The sequence below is a fragment of the Oncorhynchus clarkii genome, chromosome 16 (genome assembly GCF_045791955.1).
Source record: "Oncorhynchus clarkii lewisi isolate Uvic-CL-2024 chromosome 16, UVic_Ocla_1.0, whole genome shotgun sequence".
NCBI classification, from domain to species: Eukaryota; Metazoa; Chordata; class Actinopteri; order Salmoniformes; family Salmonidae; genus Oncorhynchus; species Oncorhynchus clarkii.
The window spans coordinates 67,592,914-67,616,584 of record NC_092162.1 but is presented as its reverse complement, the minus strand read 5'-3'; the positions used below and the strand labels follow the sequence as shown (position 1 = coordinate 67,616,584).

The window sequence follows — 23,671 nt, the reverse complement described above, 5'->3', positions numbered from 1 at the left end:
TCGCTCGCTCTCTCTCTTTCACTCTCCCTTCTCGCTCGCTCTCTCTCTCTTTCACTCTCCCTTCTCGCTCTCTCTCTCTCTCTTTCACTCTCCCTTCTCGCTCTCTTTCTCTCTCTCTCTTTCACTCTCCCTTCTCGCTCTCTTTCTCTCTCTCTCTTTCACTCTCCCTTCTCGCTCTCTTTCTCTCTCTCTCTTTCACTCTCCCTTCTCGTTCTCTTTCTCTCTCTCTCTTTCACTCTCCCTTCTCGCTCTCGTTCTCTCTCTCTTTCACTCTCCCTTCTCGCTCTCTTTCTCTCTTTCACTCTCCCTTCTCTCTCTCTCTCTCTTTCACTCTCCCTTCTCTCGCTCTCTTTCATTCTCGCTCTCTCTCTCTCTCTTTCACTCTCCCTTCTCGCTCTCTTTCTCTCTCTCTCTTTCACTCTGTCTTCTCTCGCTCTCTCTCTCTCTCTCTCTCGCTCTCTCTTTCTAGGTCAGTGTTGCTCCTGCTGAAGAACCCTCCCTTCCTCTTCCTGTGTCTGGCGGGGGCCACAGAGGCCACCCTCATCGCTGGCATGTCCACCTTCGGCCCCAAGTTCCTAGAGTCTCAGTTCAGTCTGAGTGCATCTGAGGCAGCCACCTGGTTTGGTGAGAGAGCGTTAGAACACTAACTCCACCCCACACAAACTGTGATGTGAGACACACGTTCTACATGAAGTTAGCAAGCTTGTTTACAATGGGACTCGCGCTGCCACGTCACGGTACGTGGTGCTCTGCCACGTCACGGTACGTGGTGCTCTGCAGCGTCACGATACGTCGTGCTCTGCCACGTCACGATACGTCGTGCTCTGCCACGTCACGATACGTGGTGCTCTGCCACGTCACGATACGTGGTGCTCTGCCACGTCACGGTATGTGGTGCTCTGTCACGATACGTGGTGCTTTGTCATGTCACGATACGTGGTGCTTTGTCACGATACGTGGTGCTCTGTCACGATACGTGGTGCTCTGCCACGTCACGATACGTGCTGCTCTGCCACGTCACGATATGTGCTGCTCTGTCACGATACGTGGTGCTCTGCCACGTCACAATACGTGCTGCTCTGCCACGTCACGATACGTGCTGCTCTGTCACGATATGTGGTGCTCTGTCAAGATACGTGGTGCTCTGCCACGATACGTGGTGCTCTGTCACGATGCGTGGTGCTCTACCACGTCTCTCTCTCTCGCTCTCTCGCTCTAGGTCAGTGTCAAGATACGTGGTGCTCTGCCACGATACGTGGTGCTCTGTCACGATGCGTGGTGCTCTGCCACGTCACGATACGTGGTGGTCTGTCACGATACGTGGTGCTCTGCCACGTCACAATACTGGGTGCTCTGCCACGTCACAATACGTGGTGCTCTGCCACGTCACAATACTTGGTGCTCTGCCACGTCACAATACGTATACTCTGCCACGTCACAATACTTGGCGCTCTGCCACGTCACAATACTTGGCGCTCTGCCACGTCACAATACTTGGCGCTCTGCCACGTCAAAATACTTGGTGCTCTGCCACGTCACAATACTTGATGCTCTGCCACGTCACAATACGTGGTGCTCTGCCACGTCACAATACTGGGTGCTCTGCCACGTCACAATACTGGGTGCTCTGCCACGTCACTATACTTGGTGCTCTGCCACGTCACTATACTGGGTGCTCTGCCACGTCACAATACTTGGTGCTCTGCCACGTCACGATACTGGGTGCTCTGCCACGTCACAATACTTGGTGCTCTGCCACGTCACTATGCTTGGTGCTCTGCCACGTCACGATACTGGGTGCTCTGCCACGTCACAATACTTGGTGCTCTGCCACGTCACAATACTTGGCGCTCTGCCACGTCACAATACTTGGCGCTCTGCCACGTCACAATACTTGGCGCTCTGCCACGTCACAATACTTGGTGCTCTGCCACGTCACAATACTGGGTGCTCTGCCACGTCACAATACTTGGCGCTCTGCCACGTCACAATACTTGGCGCTCTGCCACGTCACGATACTGGGTGCTCTGCTACGTCACAATACTTGGTGCTCTGCCACGTCACTATGCTTGGTGCTCTGCCACGTCACGATACTGGGTGCTCTGCCACGTCACAATACTTGGCGCTCTGCCACGTCACAATACTTGGCGCTCTGCCACGTCACAATACTGGGTGCTCTGCCACGTCACAATACTGGGTGCTCTGCCACGTCACAATACTTGGCGCTCTGCCACGTCACAATACTTGGTGCTCTGCCACATGGATATTGGGCCCCTTATTCACAGTACTACCATTTAACTAGTTATACCTCCCTCCTCATCCCTCCTCATCCCTCACATACACATGGTACTAACCTTCCCTCCTCATCCCTCACATACACATGGTACTAACCTTCCCTCCTCATCCCTCACATACACATGGTACTAACCTTCCCTCCTCATCCCTCACATACACATGGTACTAACCTTCCCTCCTCATCCCTCACATACACATGGTACTAACCTTCCCTCCTCATCCCTCACATACACATGGTACTAACCTTCCCTCCTCATCCCTCACATACACATGGTACTAACCTTCCCTCCTCATCCCTCACATACACATGGTACTAACCTTCCCTCCTCATCCCTCACATACACATGGTACTAACCTTCCCTCCTCATCCCTCACATACACATGGTACTAACCTTCCCTCCTCATCCCTCACATACACATGGTACTAACCTTCCCTCCTCATCCCTCACATACACATGGTATTAACCTTCCCTCCTCATCCCTCACATACACATGGTACTAACCTTCCCTCCTCATCCCTCACATACACATGGTACTAACCTTCCCTCCTCATCCCTCACATACACATGGTACTAACCTTCCCTCCTCATCCCTCACATACACATGGTACTAACCTTCCCTCCTCATCCCTCACATACACATGGTACTAACCTTCCCTCCTCATCCCTCACATACACATGGTACTAACCTTCCCTCCTCATCCCTCACATACACATGGTACTAACCTTCCCTTGGTATTAACCTTCCCTCTCCTCCCACCAGGCTACATGGTATTAACCTTCCCTCTCCTCCCACCAGGCTACATGGTATTAACCTTCCCTCTCCTCCCACCAGGCTACATGGTATTAACCTTCCCTCTCCTCCCACCAGGCTACATGGTATTAACCTTCCCTCTCCTCCCACCAGGCTACATGGTGGTACCCGCGGGTGGAGGGGGCACTTTCCTGGGTGGCTACATCGTGAAGAAGCTGAACCTCCGTTGCCGTGACATCATTAGGTTCTGCATAGTGTGTGCCGTCATCAGTCTTCTTGCCATCTTCATCTTCCTCATCCACTGTCCCAACGTCCCCATGGCCGGGGTGACTTCCCCCTACCGCAGCAACCTGCCACCGGGTCATCAGTACAATGAACAGTACAATGAGCCAGCCCACAACCTCCACAACAGGTAAGCCCAGACCAGGCCCAGTGGAATATTTGACATTATTTTGTCTTACCCATTATACAGTATAATAATTATTTTGTCTTACCCATTATACAGTATAATCATTATTTTGTCTTACCCATTATACAGTATAATAATTATTTTGAGTACAAAGAAGTGGAATGTTAGCTAAACAGACTGGTAGGGTTGAGACCGTCATGGAATTGTGCATGAGGGGTAATTGGCAATACAATTGGCCAAGGTCTCCGTGAGAACCTTTGGGACGGCAGATAGCCTAGTGTTTAGAAGGTTGGGCTAGTAACCAAATGATTGCAAGATGGAATCCCTGAGCTGACAAGGTGAAAATGTTTCTTCCTACCCCTGAACAAGGCAGTTGTTCACTCATTGTAAATAAACATGTGTTCTAAACTGACTTGCCTAGTTAAATAAAAGTTACATTTTAAAAAATGTGCACAAAAAAATTCTAATTACATATATACTGTACCAGTCAAACGTTTGGACAGACCTACTCATTCAAGGATTTTTCTTTATTTTTACTATTTTCTACATTGTAGAATAATAGTGAAGACATCAAAACTATGAAATAACACATATGGAATCATTTAGTAACCAACATTTTTTGGAACAGATCAAAATATACTTTATATTTGAGATAAAGTAAAATAATGGGTTGTATTTACAATGGTGTTTGTTCTTCACTGGTTGCCCTTTTCTCGTGGCAACTGGTCACAAATCTTGCTGCTGTGATGGCACACTGTGGAATTTTACCCAGTAGATATGGGAGTTTATCAGAATTGGATTTGTTTTAGAATTCTTTGTGGATCTGTGTAATCTGAGGGAAATATGTCTCTCTAATATGGTCATACATTGGGCAGGAGGTTAGGAAGTGCAGCTCAGTTTCCACCTCATTTTGTGGGCAGTGAGCACATAGCCTGTCTTCTCTTGAGAGCCATGTCTGCCTACGGCGGCCTTTCTCAATAGCAAGGCTATGCTCACTGAGTCTGTACATCGTCAAAGCTTTCCTTAATTTTGGGTCAGTCACAGTGGTCAGGTATTCTGTCGCTGTGTACTCTCTGTGTAGGGCCAAATAGCATTCTAGTTTGCTCTGTTTTGTTGTTAATTCTTTCCAATGTGTCAAGTAATTATCTTTTTGTTTTCTCATGATTTGGTTGGGTCTAATTGTGCTGCTGTCCTGGGGCTCTGTAGGGTGTGTTTGTGTTTGTGAACAGAGCCCCAGGACCAGCTTGCTTAGGGGACTCTTCTCCAGGTTCATCTCTCTGTAGGTGATGGCTTTGTTATGGAAGGTTTGTGAATCACTTTCTTTTAGGTGGTTGTAGAATTTAATGGCTCTTTTCTGGATTTTGATAATTAGTGGGTATCGGCTTAATTCTGCTCTGCATGCATTATTTGGTGTTCTACGTTGTACACGGGGGATATTTTTGCAGAATTCTGCGTGCAGAGTCTCAATTTGGTGTTTGTCCCATTTTGTGAATTCTTGGTTGGTGAGCGGACCCAAGACCTAACAACCATAAAGGGCAATGGGTTCTATAACTGACTCAAGTATTTTTTGCCAGATCCTAATTGGTATGTTGAATTTTATGTTCCTTTTAATGGCATAGAATGCCCTTCTTGCCTTGTCTCTCAGATCGTTCATAGCTTTGTGAAAGTAACCTGTGGCGCTGATGTTTAGGCCAAGGTATGTATAGTTTTTTGTGTGCTCTAGGGCAATGGTGTCTAGATGGAATTTGTATTTTTTTGGAACACTATTATTTTGGTCTTACTGAGATTTACTATCACGGGCCAGGTCTGGCAGAATCTGTGCAGAATATCTAGGTGCTGCTGTAGGCCCTCCTTGGTTGGTGACAGGATCATCAGCAAACAGTAGACATTTCACTTCAGAGTCTAGTAGAGTGAGGCCGGGTCATGCAGACTTTTCTAGTCCCACCGCCGATTCGTTGATATATATGTTGAAGAGGGTGGGGCTTAAGCTGCATCCCTGTCTCACCCCACGGGCCTGTGGGAAGAAATTTGTGTTTTTTGCCAATTTTAACCGCACACTTGTTGTTTGTGTACATGGATTTTTAATGTCGTACGTTTTACCCCCAATACCATTTTCCATCAATTTGTATAGCAGACTCTCATGCCAAATTGAGTCAAAGGTTTTTTTGAAATCAACAAAGCATGAGAAGACTTTGCCTTTGTTTTGGTTTGTTTGGTTGTCAATCTCCTCTCTCTCTGTCTCCTCTCTCTCTCTCTCTCTCTCTCTCTCTCTCTCTCTCTCTGTCTGTCTGTCTGTCTGTCTGTCTGTCTGTCTGTCTGTCTGTCTGTCTGTCTGTCTGTCTGTCTGTCTGTCTGTCTGTCTGTCTGTCTGTCTGTCTGTCTGTCTGTCTGTCTGTCTGTCTGTCTGTCTTGTCTCTCTGTCTGTCTTGTCTCTCTGTCTGTCTTGTCTCTCTGTCTGTCTTGTCTCTCTGTCTGTCTTGTCTCTCTGTCTGTCTTGTCTCTCTGTCTGTCTTGTCTCTCTGTCTGTCTTGTCTCTCTCTCTGTCTGTCTGTCTTCTCTCTCTCTCTGTCTGTCTGTCTTTCTCTCTCTCTGTCTGTCTTTCTCTCTCTCTCTCTCTGTCTATCTTCTCTCTCTGTCTCCTCTCTCTCTGTCTCCTCTGTCTGTCTGTCTGTCTGTCTGTCTGTCTGTCTGTCTGTCTGTCTGTCTGTCTGTCTTCTCTCTCTCTCTCTCTCTCTCTCTCTCTGTCTCTATCTGTCTGTCTTCTCTCTCTCTGTCTTCTCTCTCTCTCTCTTCTCTCTCTGTCTCTGTCTCTGTCTCTGTCTCTGTCTCTGTCTCTCTCTCTCTCTCTCTCTCTCTCTGTCTCTCTCTCATCTCTCTTTCTCTCTCTATCTTTCTCAGTTCTTGGTTGGGGGACAACCTGATGGTGGGCTGTAATGCAGACTGTCACTGTTTACGAGAGCTCTATAACCCAGTCTGTGGATCCGATGGTGTGATGTATTACTCCCCTTGCCATGCAGGCTGCAGCACAGTCAACCACACGGAGGTCTCCACAGGTAGACAGGTAACCAACCAACTGTTCAGCAAAGATCTCACTTAAATTAGTTAATGAAGATGTACGGTAGTCTGTCAGTATACATGTTCACTCTGTGTGACTGTCCCTTCTGTGTGACTGTCCCTTCTGTCAAATCAAATCACATTTTATTGGTCACATACACATGGTTAGCAGTTTGTTAATGAAGAAAAATGTATTGCGAGTGTAGCGAAATGCTTGTGCTTCTAGTTCTGACAGTGCAATAATATCTAACAAGTAATCGAACAATTCCACAACAACTACCTAATACACACAAATCTAAGTAAAGGAATGGAAGAATAATATATACAGTGGAGAGAACAAGTTTTTGAACCACTGCCAATTTTGCAGGTTTTCCTACTTACAAAGCATGTAGAGGTCTGTAATTTTTATCATAGGTACACTTCAACTGTACATATGAGATGAGTAATGTAAGATATGTAGACATTATTAAAGTGGCATTGTTTAAAGTGACTAGTGATCCATTTATTAAAACCTGTTATGGCAAGGCATTCCCCGAGGGGAACCCCCCCCCCATTCAGCTGAAAAGGTTGCGCGGGGAATTCAAAAATATTATTTCAAAATATTTAACTTTCACACATTAACAAGTCCAATACAGCAAATGAAAGATAAACATCTTGTTCATCTACCCATCATGTCCTATTTTAAAATGTTTTACAGCGAAAACACAACATATATTTATGTTAGACCACCACCAAATCAAAAGAAAAACACAGCCATTTTTTCCAGTCAAAGAAAGAGTCACAAAAGCAGAATTAGAGATAAAATGAATCACTAACCTTGTGATAATCTTCATCAGATGACACTCATATGACATGTTACACAGTACATTTATGTTTTGTTCGATAATATGCATATTTATATCCACAAATCTCGGTTTACATTGACGCCATGTTCAGAAATGCCTCCAAAATATCAGGAGGAATTATAGATAGCTTCGCCAGATAACAGAAATACTCATCATAAACTTTGACTAAAGATACATGTTCTACATATAATTAAAGATACACTGGTTCTTAATGCAACCGCTGAAAATCAAAAGAAATCAGCCAAGAAAAAATAATTGTAGACCTCCACAAGTCTGGTAATCCTTGGGAGCAATTTCCAAATGCCTGAAGGTACCATGTTCATCTGTACAAACAATAGTACGCAAATGTAAACACCAAAGGACCACGCAGCCGTCATACCACTCAGGAAGGAGACGCGTTCTGTCTCCTAGAACGTACTTTGGTCGAAAAGTGAAAATCAATCTCAGAACAACAGCAAAGGACCTTGGGAAGATGCTGGAGAAAACGGGTACAAAAGTATCTATATCCACAGTAAAACGAGTCCTATATCGACATAACCTGAAAGGCCTCTTAGCAAGGAACTGCTTCAATGCCGCCATAAGAAAAGCCAGAATACAGTTTGCAACTGCACATGGGGACAAAGATCGTACTTTTTGGAGAAATGTCCTCTGATCTGATGAATCAAAAATATGACTATTTGGCCATAATGACCATCGTTATGTTTGGAGGAAAAAGGGACAGGCTTGCAAGCCGAAGGACACCATCCCAACCGTGAAGCACGGGGGTGGCAGCATCATGTTGTGGGGGTGCTTTGCTGCAGGAGGGACTGGTGCACTTCACAAAATAGAAGGCATCATGAGGGAGGAAAATTATGTGGATATGTTGAAGCATCTCAAGACATCAGTCAGGAAGTGAAAGCTTGGTCGCAAATGGGTCTTCCAAATGGACAATGACCCCAAGCATACTTCCAAAGTTGTGGCAAAATGGCTTAAGGACAACAAAGTCAAGGTATTGGATTGGCCATCACAAAGCCCTGACCTCAATCCCATAGAAAATGTGTGGGCAGAACTGAAAAAGTGTATGCGAGCAAGGAGGCCTACAACCTGACTCAGTTACACCAGCTCTATCAGGAGGAATGGGCCAAAATTCACCCAACTTATTGTGGGAAGCTTGTGGAAGGCTACCCGAAACGTTTGAAACAAGTTAAACAATTTCAAGGCAATGCTACCAAATGCTAATTGAGTGTATGGAAACTTCCGACCCACTGGGAATGTGATGAAAGAAATAAAAGCTGAAATAAATAATTCTCTCTACTATAATTCTAACATTTCACATTCTTAAAATAAAGTGGTGATCCTAACTGACCTAAAACAGGGAATTTGTACTAGGATTAAATGTCAGGAATTGTGACAAACTGAGTTTAAAAGTATTTGGCTAAGGTGTATGTAAACTTCCAACTTCAACTGTAGGTATTCCTCTTGTCCAGATGGGATAGTGCAGTGTGATGGTGATTGCATCTGTTGGTAAACAAATTGGAGTGGGTCTAGGGTGTCAGGTAAGGTAGAAGTGATATGATCCTTGACTAGCCTCTCAAAGCACTTCATGATGACAGAAGTAAGTGCTATGGGGCGATAGTCATTTAGTTCAGTTACCGTTGCCTTCTTGGGTTCAGAAACAATGGTGGCCATCTTGAAGCGTGGGGGGACAGCAGACTGGGATAGGGAGAGATTGACAACACACAAGCCAGCTGGTCTGCGCATGCTCTGAGGACGTGGCTAGGGATGCCGTCTGGGCTGGCAGCATATGCGATGGTTAACACGTTTAAATGTCTTACTCACACCGCCACCAGAGAAAGAGAGCACACAGTCCTTGGTAGTGGGCCGTGTCGGTGGCACTGTGTTATCCTCAAAGCAGACAAAGAAGGTGTTTAGTTTGTCTGGAAGCAAGACGTCGGTGTCCGTCGAAGTGGCTGGTTTTCTTTCTGTAATCCATGATTGTCTGTAGACCCTGCCACATACGTCTTGTGTCTGAGCCGTTGAATTGCGACTCCACTTTGTCTCTATACTAACATTTCACTTGTTTGATTGCCTTGTGGAGGGAGGGAATAACTACACTGTTTGTATTCGGCCATAATCCCCAAAAAACGAAATCCTGCAAAGGACTAGATGCGAGGCAGCCCTCTCTGTCTGACTGTTCCTTCTGTCTGACTGTTCCTTCTGTCTGACTGTTTATTCTGTCTGACTGTCCCTTCTGTCTGACTGACCCTTCTCTCTCCCCTACTGTCCCTTCTGTCTGACTGTCCCTTCTGTCTGACTGTTCCTTCTGTCTGACTGTCCCTTCTGTCTGACTGACCCTTCTCTCCCCCTACTGTCCCTTCTGTCTGACTGACCCTTCTGTCTGACTGTCCCTTCTGTCTCCCCTACTGTCCCTTCTGTCTAACTGTCCCTTCTGTCTGACTGACCCTTCTCTCTCCCCTACTGTCCCTTCTGTCTGACTGTCCCTTCTGTCTGACTGACCCTTCTGTCTCCCCTACTGTCCCTTCTGTCTGACTGACCCTTCTGTCTGACTGACCCTTCTGTCTCCCCTACTGTCCCTTCTGTCTAACTGTCCCTTCTGTCTGACTGTCCCTTCTCTATCCCCTACTGTCCCTTCTGTCTGACTGTCCCTTCTGTCTGACTGTCCCTTCTGTCTGACTGTCCCTTCTGTCTGACTGACCCTTCTGTCTCCCCTACTGTCCCTTCTGTCTGACTGACCCTTCTGTCTGACTGACCCTTCTGTCTCCCCTACTGTCCCTTCTGTCTAACTGTCCCTTCTGTCTGACTGTCCCTTCTCTATCCCCTACTGTCCCTTCTGTCTGACTGTCCCTTCTGTCTGACTGTCCCTTCTGTCTGACTGTCCCTTCTCTCTCCCCTATTGTCCCTTCTCTATCCCCTACTGTCCCTTCTGTCTGACTGTCCCTTCTGTCTGACTGTCCCTTCTGTCTGACTGTCCCTTCTGTCTGACTGTCCCTTCTGTCTGACTGTCCCTTCTCTATCCCCTACTGTCCCTTCTGTCTGACTGTCCCTTCTGTCTGCCTGTCCCTTCTCTATCCCCTACTGTCCCTTCTGTCTGACTGTCCATTCTGTCTGACTGTCCCTTCTGTCTGACTGACCCTTCTCTCTCCCCTACTGTCCCTTCTGTCTGACTGTCCTTTCTGTCTGACTGTCCCTTCTCTCTCCCCTACTGTCCATCTGTCTGACTGTCCATTCCGTCTGACTGTCCCTTCTGTCTGATTGTCCCTTCTGTCTGGTGCCCCTGGTCAGGTGTACTCAGGCTACAGCTGTGTATGTTGACTCTGTCTGACTGTCTCCTCTGTCTGGTGCCCCTGGTCAGGTGTACTCAGGCTACAGCTGTGTATGTTGACTCTGTCTGACTGTCTCCTCTGTCTGGTGCCCCTGGTCAGGTGTACTCAGGCTATAGCTGTGTATGTTGACTCTGTCTGACTGTCTCCTCTGTCTGGTGCCCCTGGTCAGGTGTACTTGGGCTGCAGCTGTGTGGTGGGGGGGAACGTCACGTCGGGGCAGGAGGGTCTGGCTCTGGATGGGAAGTGCACCAGCTCCTGTAGTCACATGCCAGCCTTCCTCACCTTCCTCTTCATCATCATCTTCTTCACCTTCCTGTGTAGTATCCCCGCCCTCACTGCTACCCTCAGGTGGGTACAGACCCTAACTCTAAATCTCACTGCTACCCTCAGGTGGGTACATACCCTAACCCTCACTGCTACTCTCAGGTGGGTACATACCCTAACCCTCACTGCTACTCTCAGGTGGGTACATACCCTAACCCTCACTGCTACCCTCAGGTGGGTACAGACCCTAACCCTCACTGCTACCCTCAGGTGGGTACATACCCTAACCCTCACTGCTACCCTCAGGTGGGTACAGACCCTAACCCTCACTGCTACCCTCAGGTGGGTATGGAGCAGACAGACAAAAGAGTGTGTGAACTGTGGTATATTTCTGTTATAACAGTCTGATAGTATCCTCAGTGTGTGAACTGTGAATCTGAAGTGCTCTCTGTCGACCCCTACAGGTGTGTCCCAGACAGCCAGAGGTCCTTTGGACTGGGAATCCAGTGGATCGTGGTGAGAAGTCTAGGTATTTCATTTCTCTTGTTGAATTTGCTTTGATTTGATAAATGTGTCCTTGTAGCTTGAGATTCCCGACAACAAGCTCCCGAGTGGCGCAAGGGGTCTAGGACACTGCATCTCAGTGTTAGAGGCGTCATTACAAACCCTGGTTTGAATCCAGGCTGTATCACAACCAGCCGTGATTGGGAGTCCCATAGGACGGCGCAGAATTGGCTCAGCGTTGGCCGGTTTAGGCCAAGAATTAAGAATTTGTTCTTAACTGACTTGCCTAGTTAAAGTTTCAATTTAAAATAAATAAAAAAGTAAGTAATGTGATGTTGTTCCTGAAGGTGGGATCCCAGGCCCGATAGCGTTTGGCTCTGTGATCGACATCTCATGCATGCTGTGGCAGGACCAGTGTGGAGAGCAGGGCTCCTGCTACCTCTACCAGAACTCTGCCATGAGCCGCTATACACTCATCGCTGGCATCATCTACAAGGTAACTCAAGGCCTACATGTCTGTTATTTCATTCTGTTATAGGATTGTGTTCAATGACTTTCTTCATTCTCACGACCATATCAAATGTTTGTTTAACTGAGAGAGAATTATATTCTCCCTCTAACCATAGTGCATGTCTTATCTCTCTCTCTTCATCCGTCCCTCCCTCCGTCAGGTTCTTGGCATGATGTTCTTCCTGCTGGCCAGTGTTCTGTACAAGCCCCCTCCAGAGTCGCCCCAGAGCAGCTGTGAGAGCACCGACCACGGGGCAGGGGATAGCGGGGGAGAGACGGGGGACCTCTCCATCAAGGACCTTCCACCAAAAATCATCACCAATGTACACGCCAGGTTATGATGACTTCAGACCCCACCCACATCTCACCGTGCGCATGTGTGTGTGTGTGTCGTGCCACTGCATCCTCAATCACTGCCAGCCCGCACCCGTCTCATGGCCACTCCCATCGCACAGACACATTACCCCAGGGCAAGTCATATCTGATCCACCCACTGAGCCCAACTTCATCCCATGGGCTTGCCCTCCATCACCTCCCTGCCAGCCCACTGAACTTGGGGTTTGTGTGATGTGATGAAAGACTAGGGTCACAGATAGGGTCAGAGGTTATTCTGAGAAGTAGGAAAGTCTCCTGGTGGCTTTTGGGATATAAACCACTGAAAAGACTTTAAGGGATCTAGTAAATGTGGATCATGGAAACGTTACAGACGATAGAAATGTGAAGGTCATTTCCCATTGAGACGACATATTACAGAGTTTACCGTGAACGCAGTCTCCGCTAACACGGGAACATTGCCTTTAAATTTCATTCACGTTGTAACAATAAACTTCTACAAAACGGATTGAAAAGAAGCTTTAAATGATATGGGACATTTTTTATGATTTTTTTTTTTCCACCTTTATTTAACCAGGTAGGCTAGTTGAGAACAAGTTCTCATTTACAACTGCGACCTGGCCAAGATAAAGCATAGCAGTGTGAACAGACAACACAGAGTTCCACATGGAGTAAACAATTAACAAGTCAATAAAACAGTAGAAAAAATAGTCTATATACATTGTGTGCAAAAGGCATGAGGAGGTAGGCGAATAATTACAATTTTGCAGATTAACACTGGAGTGATAAATGATCAGATGGTCATGTACAGGTAGAGATACTGGTGTGCAAAAGAGCAGAAAAGTAAATAAATAAAAACAGTATGGGGATGAGGTAGGTAAAAATGGGTGGGCTATTTACAGATGGACTATGTACAGCTGCAGCGATCGGTTAGCTGCTCAGATAGCAGATGTTTGAAGTTGGTGAGGGAGATAAAAGTCTCCAACTTCAGCGATTTTTGAAATTTGTTCCAGTCACAGGCAGCAGAGAACTGGAACGAAAGGCGGCCAAATGAGGTGTTGACTTTAGGGATGATCAATGAGATACACCTGCTGGAGCGCGTGCTACGGGTGGGTGTTGCCATCGTGACCAGTGAACTGAGATAAGGCGGAGCTTTACCTAGCATGGACTTGTAGATGACCTGGAGCCAGTGGGTCTGGCGACGAATATGTAGCGAGGGCCAGCCAACTAGAGTATACAGGTCACAGTGGTGGGTGGTAAGGTGCTTTAGTAACAAAACGGATGGCACTGTGATAAACTGCATCCAGTTTGCTGAGTAGAGTATTGAAAGCTATTTTGTAGATGACATCGCCGAAGTCGAGGATCGGTAGGATAGTCAGTTTTACTAGGGTAAGTTTGGCGGCGTGAGTGAAGGAGGCTTTGTTGCGGAATAGATAGCCGACTCTAGATTTGATTTTAGATTGGAGATGTTTGATATGAGTCTGGAAGGAGAGTTTACAGTCTAGCCAGACACCTAAGTACTTATAGATGTCCACATATTCTAGGTCGGAACCATCCAGGGTGGTGATGCTAGTCGGGCGTGCGGGTGCAGGCAGCGAACGGTTGAAAAGCATGCATTTGGTTTTACTAGCGTTTAAGAGCAGTTGGAGGCCACGGAAGGAGTGTTGTATGGCATTGAAGCTCGTTTGGAGGTTAGATAGCACAGTGTCCAAGGAAGGGCCAGAAGTATACAGAATGGTGTCGTCTGCGTAGAGGTGGATCAGGGAATCGCCCGCAGCAAGAGCAACATCATTGATATATACAGAGGAAAGAGTCGGCCCGAGAATTGAACCCTGTGGCACCCCCATAGAGACTGCCAGAGGACTGGACAACATGCCCTCCGATTTGACACACTGAACTCTGTCTGCAAAGTAGTTGGTGAACCAGGCAAGGCAGTCATTAGAAAAACTGAGGCTACTGAGTCTGCCGATAAGAATATGGTGATTGACAGAGTCGAAAGCCTTGGCCAGGTCGAGGAAGACGGCTGCACAGTACTGTCTTTTATCGATGGCGGTTATGATATCGTTTAGTACCTTGAGCATTGCTGAGGTGCACCCGTGACCGGCTCGGAAACCAGATTGCACAGCGGTGGGATTCGAGATGGTCAGTGACCTGTTTGTTGACTTGGCTTTCGAATACCTTAGATAGGCAGGGCAGGATGGATATAGGTCTGTAACAATTTGGGTCCAGGGTGTCTCCCCCTTTGAAGAGGGGGATGACTGCGGCAGCTTTCCAATCCTTTGGGATCTCAGACAATATGAAAGAGAGGTTGAACAGGCTGGTAATAGGGGTTGCGACAATGGCGGCGGATAGTTTCAGAAATAGAGGGTCCAGATTGTCAAGCCCAGCTGATTTGTACAGGTCCAGGTTTTGTAGCTCTTTCAGAACATCTGCTATCTGGATTTGGGTAAAGGAGAACCTGGAGAGGCTTGGGCGAGTAGCTGCGGGGGGGGGGGCGGAGCTGTTGGCCGAGGTTGGAGTAGCCAGGAGGAAGGCATGGCCAGCCGTTGAGAAATGCTTGTTGAAGTTTTCGATAATCATGGATTTATCGGTGGTGACCGTGTTACCTAGCCTCAGTGCAGTGGGCAGCTGGGAGGAGGTGCTCTTGTTCTCCATGGACTTTACAGTGTCCCAGAACTTTTTGGAGTTAGAGCTACAGGATGCAAATTTCTGCCTGAAGAAGCTGGCCTTTGCTTTCCTGACTGACTGCTTGTATTGGTTCCTGACTTCCCTGAACAGTTGCATATCGCGGGGACTATTCGATGCTATTGCAGTCCGCCACATGATGTTTTTGTGCTGGTCAAGGGCAGTCAGGTCTGGAGTGAACCAAGGGCTATGTCTGTTCTTAGTTCTGCATTTTTTGAACGGAGCATGCTTATCTAAAATGGTGAGGAAGTTACTTTTAAAGAATGACCAGGCATCCTCAACTGACGGGATGAGGTCAATGTCCTTCCAGGATACCCGGGCCAGGTCGATTAGAAAGGCCTGCTCGCATGAGACAGTATCTATAGTATGGGACATGGGATAGTATCTATAGTATGGGGCAGTATCTATAGTATGGGACATATATTTATAGTATGGGACATGGGACAGTATCTATAGAATGGGACAGTATCTATAGTATGGGACATATATTTATAGTATGGGACATGGGACATATATCTATAGTATGGGACATGTATTTATAGTATTGGACATGGGACAGTATCTATAGTATGGGACAGTATAGTATGGGACAGTATTTATAGTATGGGACATATATTTATAGTATGGGACATGTATCTATAGTATGGGACAGTATAGTATGGGACATGGAGCAGTATTTATAGTGAATGTCATATCCTCAGTTTGAAGCATTCCTTATATTGAGTGATGAAAGAAAGAGGCGTTTAACACTCGTAAAACAACCCTGTTGTCTTGCACTAACACAGTTACAGCACATCATTTTCATATCATAATATAAACTATAGACCACAAGTATTTAAAGATACTTACTGTTATTATACCTATTATACCTATATATGTCCAGGGGTGGACAACTCCAGTCCTCAAGGGCCTGATTGGTATAACACTTCTTCTCCATCCCTAACAAACACAGCTGATTAATCACATTGCATTCTAAACTGAAGATCATGATTAGGTGATTATTGGAGTCAGGTGTTTTAGCTTGGGGCTGGGGCATAATTGTGACGCCAATCAGGCCCTGAGGACTGGAGTTGTCCACTCCTGGACTAGACAGATCCATGGTGTGATATCATCCTGTCCACGTGTCCTTCAACTAGTCAGATATCACAACGCGATATCAAGACACATAACTGCACTTTAAGACCTAATCAGCACTGATGAACTTAGACAATGGTATTATACAAGAGTTATGCTGGCATTGTATGCTGGTTGTAATTAACAGCTAGGGACAATGCACAAAATAAATGAGTTGTAGTATAAAGATAAGACAACAGGCCTCTTCTCCAAACTTCCAAGTGTGCCCCTCATTGCCCCAATCCGTTTTCTGTTTTGGGATCTTATTTTTCCAGATAATTTATGATAGAAATTAACAGCACTTTTGTTCATGTATTCATTTAATTTGATTGTTTTCACATGATTTGGTATTGTCCCAGACATCTTTGTATATGCAGTAGAGCAGGGCTGCCCAACCCTCTTCCTGGAGATCTACCGTCCTGTGGGTTTTCAGTCCAACCCTCTTCCTGGAGATCTACCGTCCTGTGGGTTTTCAGTCCAATCCTCTTCCTGGAGATCTACAGTCCTGTGGGTTTTCAGTCCAACCCTAATTTAACACACCTGATTCTACTTATTAGCATCTCAACAAGATCTTAACTAGCTGAATCAGATATGCTAAATTAGGGTAGGACTGAAAACCTACAGGACAGTAGATCTCCAGGAAGAGGGTTAGACTGAAAACCTACAGGACAGTAGATCTCCAAGAAGAGTGTTAGACTGAAAACCTACAGGACAGTAGATCTCCAGGAAGAGGGTTGGACTGAAATCCTACAGGACAGTAGATCTCCAGGAAGAGGGTAGGACTGAAAACCTACAGGACAGTAGATCTCCAGGAAGAGGGTAGGACTGAAAACCTACAGGACAGTAGATCTCCAGGAAAGATTAGTTTAGTTCCTGAAAGCAGCTGCTGCCTATGTGAATACGTGGACTCACCTTCAATACTACCCTGATCAGCTTATTCTGGGCTATCTGGAGCTTCCCCTTCGTAAGTTTAGATAAGCCCCCAAACCAGGAAGTACTAGCATAGTCAAAATGGCATTGAATGAGGGCAGTAGCTAGCACTTTCATGGAGTCCTTATCAAGCAGCTTGGACATTCTAGCCAAAGACGTAGTCCTGGCATTAACCTTCCCTAGCACCTTATTGGCCATGCTCACACCTCCCAAGCTTCCATCAAGGATACATCCCAAGTAGCTAACAGAGATTTTAGTAGTCAACACATCAGCCTTAATTCCACACTGATTTCAGAGAACCTACTCAATTTAGGTCTGGATCCAAAAATAATTACTTCAGTTTTCCCTAAGTGCAGAGATAGCTTATTATCTCCAAGCCATTTGCTAATGCTAGTAAGCTCCGTGCTAAGTATGCTCTCCAACATAGTTTTACTTTTGTGTAGAGTCATCCACATGAAGAAAAGACGGCAAGAACAAGCATCTTTCATATCGTTAATATACAATAAAAACAGCAGAGGCCCAAGCACGCTCCCCTGTGGAATGCCACAACTCATTGGTTTTGCCTGAGACAGCGAACCATTAACCTCTACCACTTGGTTGGACTGAAAACCTACTGGACAGTAGATCTCCAGGAAAAGGGTTGGACTGAACCTACTGGACAGTAGATCTCCAGGAAGAGGGTTGGACTGAACCTACTGGACAGTAGATCTCCAGGAAGAGGGTTGGACTGAACCTACTGGACAGTAGATCTCCAGGAAGAGGGTTGGACTGAACCAACTGGACAGTAGATCTCCAGGAAGAGGGTTGGACTGAACCTACTGGACAGTAGATCTCCAGGAAGAGGGTTGGACAGCACCGAGGTAGAGGATGTAGCTGATGATTCAGAATGAGTTTTCCCTGACCAAACAATCCCCCCTCAAATTGCCCTGTTCTAGAACACTTTACAGTATATATTTTTGTCTTTATTGTTTACGTTACGATCACATGACTCTTTAGAACTTGTGTTGGCAATTTTACATTCCTCATGTTTTTTATGTTTTAAATGTATTCATTTTTGATGGACCCAAATGCCTCCATCTTCTCTCCTTCGTTCTCCCACCTGATCCCACCATGGACTTTACCGCCACGTGATAGTGTGTGTAACCTTAAACCTTCCTAGTCTTACTGTTGTGTCTCTTCACTCACTAGCCCTTCTGTAAATCTAGTCTTATGGGTTTTGTTTTGGTACTTTTGTAAATGGAATAGAAATGTATATGACTTTTATTGAAATGTTTCTTAAGATGTTTTTTTTAAACAACAGGTGAACAACGCTATCATTTGATTTCAAAATCACTTGCATGTATCACATGTACACACACATAACCAAGCAAATGACATGTCTTCTCTCACTCCCTGTATCTCTCTCTTCCTCAAACACACAGACAGACAGACACACACACACACAGACACACACACACACAGACACACACACACACAGACACACACACACACACACACTCTCATCCTCTTACTCTCCCAGCAGAAACAACGAATATACTATAACTATCTCCATTAACCTTCTGACACTTCACTCAGACCCTCAAATATTGAAGCTTTTTCAATTCCAGGGGATTGAATTCATGTGACTGAAACAAGGATTTTTCCCTCACTCACTCAAATCACAGAAACATTGACACAGAGACCATTGGACCAAACACATTGATGCATTTTAATAGCCACCGCGTTCTTCATCAAGCGGTACTAAAGAACTAAGCAAGGTCACGCAAGAAGAGACGGAAGTAAAAGACAAACTATGTGGGAGATAGGATTGTGGGACAAATGATCAGTTTCCATGGATACTGTTGAGTCATGGCTCTCTTGTGGGGTCTGTTTGCAGACATTACATTTATGACTCTTGGCAAATACCCACAGGGACACATTACTGAATATTACACCTGGATGATCAAATACACACAGGGACACATTAATGAACATTACACCTGGATGATCAAATACACACAGGGACACGTTACTGAACATTACACCTGGATGATCAAATACACACAGGGACACATTAATGAACATTACACCTGGATGATCAAATACACACAGGGACACATTAATGAACATTACACCTGGATGATCAAATACACACAGGGACACATTACTGAACATTACACCTGGATGATCAAATGCACACAGGGACACATTAATGAACATTACACCTGGATGATCAAATACACACAGGGACACGTTACTGAACATTACACCTGGATGATCAAATACACACAGGGACACATTAGTGAACATTACACCTGGATGATCAAATACACACAGGGACACGTTACTGAACATTAAATACACCGACATGATCAAATACACACAGGGACACATTAATGAACATTACACCTGGATGATCAAATACACACAGGGACACATTAGTGAACATTACACCTGGATGATCAAATACACACAGGGACACATTAGTGAACATTACACCTGGATGATCAAATACACACAGGGACACGTTACTGAACATTAAATACACCGACATGATCAAATACACACAGGGACACATTAGTGAACATTACACCTGGATGATCAAATACACACAGGGACACATTACTGAACATTACACCTGGATGATCAAATACACACAGGGACACATTAGTGAACATTACACCTGGATGATCAAATACACACAGGGACACATTACTGAACATTACACCTGGATGATCAAATACACACAGGGACACATTAGTGAACATTACACCTGGATGATCAAATACACACAGGGACACATTAGTGAACATTACACCTGGATGATCAAATACACACAGGGACACATTACTGAACATTACACCTGGATGATCAAATACACACAGGGACACGTTACTGAACATTAAATACACCGACATGATCAAATACACACACGTTCTGAGAATCAAACACAGTATTTCAAACATTACCATACTTATTGGAACAATAGATATTTCACACGTACTGTATGGAAACCCATCATACTGTACAGACAGCAGAGGCAAGGACCTTGTAAATGAAATACACACATTCATATATATATATATACACACTGCTCAAAAAAATAAAGGGAACACTAAAATAACACATTCTAGATCTGAATGAATGAAATATTCTTATTAAATACTTTTTTCTTTACATAGTTGAATGTGCTGACAAAAAAATCACACAAAAATTATCAATGGAAATCAAATTTATCAACCCATGGAGGTCTGGATTTGGAGTCACACTCAAAATTAAAGTGGAAAACCACACTACAGGCTGATCCAACTTGGATGTAATGTCCTTAAAACAAGTCAAAATGAGGCTCAGTAGTGTGTGTGGCCTCCACGTGCTTGTATGACCTCCCTACAACGCCTGGTCATGCTCCTGATGAGGCGGCGGATGGTCTCCTGAGGGATCTCCTCCCAGACCTGGACTAAAGCATCCGCCAACTCCTGGACAGTCTGTGGTGCAACGTGGCGCTGGTGGATGGAGCGGGACATGATGTCCCAGATGTGCTCAATTGGATTCAGGTCTGGGGAACGGGCGGGCCAGTCCATAGCATCAATGCCTTCCTCTTGCAGGAACTGCTGACACACTCCAGCCACATGAGGTCTAGCTAGCATTGTCTTGCATTAGGAGGAACCCAGGGCCAACCGCACCAGCATATGGTCTCACAACGGGTCTGAGGATCTCATCTCGGTACCTAATGGCAGTCAGGCTACCTCTGGCGAGCACATGGAGGGCTGTGCGGCCCCCCAAAGAAATGCCACCCCACACCATGACTGACCCACCGGCCAAACCGGTCATGCTGGAGGATTTTGCAGGCAGCAGAACGTTCTTCACGGCGTCTCCAGACTCTGTCACGTCTGCCACATGTGCTCAGTGTGAACCTGCTTTCATCTGTGAAGAGCACAGGGCGCCACTGGCGAATTTGCCAATCTTGGTGTTCACTGGCAAATGCCAAACGTCCTGCACAGTGTTGGGCTGTAAGCACAACCCCCACCTGTGGATGTCGGTACCTCATACCACCCTCATGGAGTCTGTTTCTGACCGTTTGAGCAGACACATGCACATTTGTGGCCTGCTGGAGGTCATTTGGCATGGGCTCTGGTAGTGCTCCTCCTTGCACAAAGGCGGAGGTAGCGGTCCTGCTGCTGGGTTGTTGCCCTCCTACGGCCTCCTCCACGTCTCCTGATGTACTGGCCTGTCTCCTGGTAGCGCCTCCATGCTCTAGACACTACGCTGACCGACACAGCAAACCTTCTTGCCACAGCTCGCATTGATGTGCCATCCTGGATGAGCTGCACTACCTGAGCCACTTGTGTGGGTTGTAGACTCCGTCTCATGCTACCACTAGAGTGAAAGCACCGCCAGCATTCAAAAGTGACCAAAACATCAGCCAGGAAGCATAGGAACTGAGAAGTGGTCTGTGGTTATCACCTGCAGAACCACTCCTTTATTGGGGGTGTCTTGCTAATTGCCTATAATTTCCACCTGTTGTCTATTCCATTTGCACAACATCATGTGAAATTTATTGTCAATCAGTGTTGCTTCCTAAGTGGACAGTTTGATTTCACAGAAGTGTGATTGACTTGGAGTTACATTGTGTTGTTTAAGTGTTCCCTTTATTTTTTGGAGCAGTGTATATATAGACAGAGTGGAGATTGCATACATAAATATCATTGACCAGACAGAAACAACAATGGATGGTGTGACCATAATGATACATTAAGAAAATCACTTTACCCAGTACATTCAAACTATACATTTGATACTTGTATTCCTCTCTCTTTTTTCCTCTCTTTCTTGGACTCAGGAATTAACAACTTGTCATCTTAAATTGTCACACAGAGTCTGCTGTTCGGTTAGAATGATACTTTTTTTTTTTTTATAGTTCCAGGTCTAGGAGATGGAAGGAGGGTTCAAACCGTAGCCCTCTTCTCCTGCAGCCTGTGAGGCCTACTGTCCAACGTCAGTCTGACAATGTCATTACCATGGAGCGGTCTCCTAATGGCGAAAGAAGGTCATTGGGCTGAAGTGTGCTGAGGCGCCAGTGAGAGTCATTGGCCAATGCCTCTCATTGGTTTCAAAGGAGACTTTGATCTGAACACCGTGGACTATATGCTGCTCTGCTGCTATGGAGACTGACCACAACACAGTGCCTTCAAGAGCTGAGGGGGAGTCAAGACCGATAGGTTTACTGTGTGTGTGTGTATTGTAAGTGTGGATGTGTTTAGATGAAAGGAATGCATGAGGAGGCTCGGTATGTGACTGTGTTTTAACGCGCCTGCGTCATATTACGCTCCACTGTTGCTGTTGAATGAAGAAGAGGCATACAAGCTGAAACAGCAGAGTGGTGCTTTGTTGCATTGACATGTGTTGAGTTTTCACTGCACGATTACCGTGTACATTACCGTGTACATTTCTGTGAATACGTATTATGTACCAACCATCACCTTCTTTGTGATTCACCAATCCATTTACCTTATTCAATTTTGTTGGACGATAACTTCAATCCGCTTCGTGCTTATTGTGTGTGTCCTCGTGTACTGTGTCCTCGTGTACTGTGTACTGTGTACTGATGTACTGTGTACTGATGTACTGATGTACGATGTACTGTGTACTGTGATATGTATTACTTTCCGACCACACGTGTATTACAGTTTTTCCCGATTGTTATTGAGACACGTTCTCTGAAACTACATCTCAGGTACTCAAAATTCTAAACACAAAAACAGCCAATTTCCCCCAAACCCCACAGACGTCTTGCAAAATGAAACACAAGCGATCAAGATCATGTACTCCCTGCTCAAAGGGAAACTCTGAATACAAAAGGAGACACACATACATCAAATGAATCTTACTTAGTGACAACTGAGATCACACCGATGTGACATGTTCAAAACACTATCTATCTATCGGGATGAAGGTAAGACCCAGGCGCAGACCGTGTCGAAAATAACAATGTTTATTACAGCAGCGGAGGCAAAGGTACAGGACGGCAGGCAGGCTCAGGCAGAGTGATCAGGTGGGTTCAGGATCAGGCAGAGTGATCAGGTGGGTTCAGGATAAGGCAGAGTGATCAGGTGGGTTCAGGGTCAGGCAGAGTGTTCAGGTGGGTTCAGGGTCAGGCAGAGTGATCAGGTGGGTTCAGGGTCAGGCAGAGTGATCAGGTGGGTTCAGGGTCAGGCAGAGTGATAAGGTGGGTTCAGGGTCAGGCAGAGTGATCAGGTGGGTTCAGGGTCAGGCAGAGTGATCAGGTGGGTTCAGGGTCAGGCAGAGTGTTCAGGTGGGTTCAGGGTCAGGCAGAGTGTTCAGGTGGGTTCAGGGTCAGGCAGAGTGATCAGGTGGGTTCAGGGTCAGGCAGAGTGATCAGGTGGGTTCAGGGTCAGGCAGAGTGATCAGGTGGGTTCAGGGTCAGGCAGAGTGTTCAGGTGGGTTCAGGGTCAGGCAGAGTGTTCAGGTGGGTTCAGGGTCAGGCAGAGTGATCAGGTGGGTTCAGGGTCAGGCAGAGTGATCAGGTGGGTTCAGGGTCAGGACAGTAAGCTTGACCAAGCTTGACCAGTTCTAAGTACACAGGGGATGATGGGGAAGATGGGCGACACCTGGAGGGGGGTGGAGACAAGCACAGAGACAGGTGAAACAGATCA

The 23,671-nt window shown here is 46.0% G+C and overlaps 1 protein-coding gene across 2 annotated transcripts in view; it reads left to right on the top strand.

Moving 5' to 3' along the window:
• The window catches only part of LOC139367758 (solute carrier organic anion transporter family member 4A1-like), a 35,477-nt gene extending 13,474 nt beyond the window's left edge, over positions 1–22,003 (top strand). Inside the window, exons 5-12 of one of the 2 annotated variants that reach the window (XM_071106081.1) lie at positions 470–624; positions 3,202–3,460; positions 6,356–6,518; positions 10,849–11,027; positions 11,408–11,472; positions 11,795–11,943; positions 12,119–12,280; positions 21,916–22,003. In XM_071106081.1, coding sequence (XP_070962182.1) covers positions 470–624; positions 3,202–3,460; positions 6,356–6,518; positions 10,849–11,027; positions 11,408–11,472; positions 11,795–11,943; positions 12,119–12,280; positions 21,916–21,927 — 1,144 coding nt within the window. In that variant the 3' untranslated portion in view covers positions 21,928–22,003. Of the gene's footprint in view, positions 1–469; positions 625–3,201; positions 3,461–6,355; positions 6,519–10,848; positions 11,028–11,407; positions 11,473–11,794; positions 11,944–12,118; positions 12,299–21,915 lie in introns of those variants that run through there. The other variant, XM_071106080.1, reaches the window with a different exon arrangement.
• Positions 22,004–23,671: the final 1,668 nt, after the last annotated feature.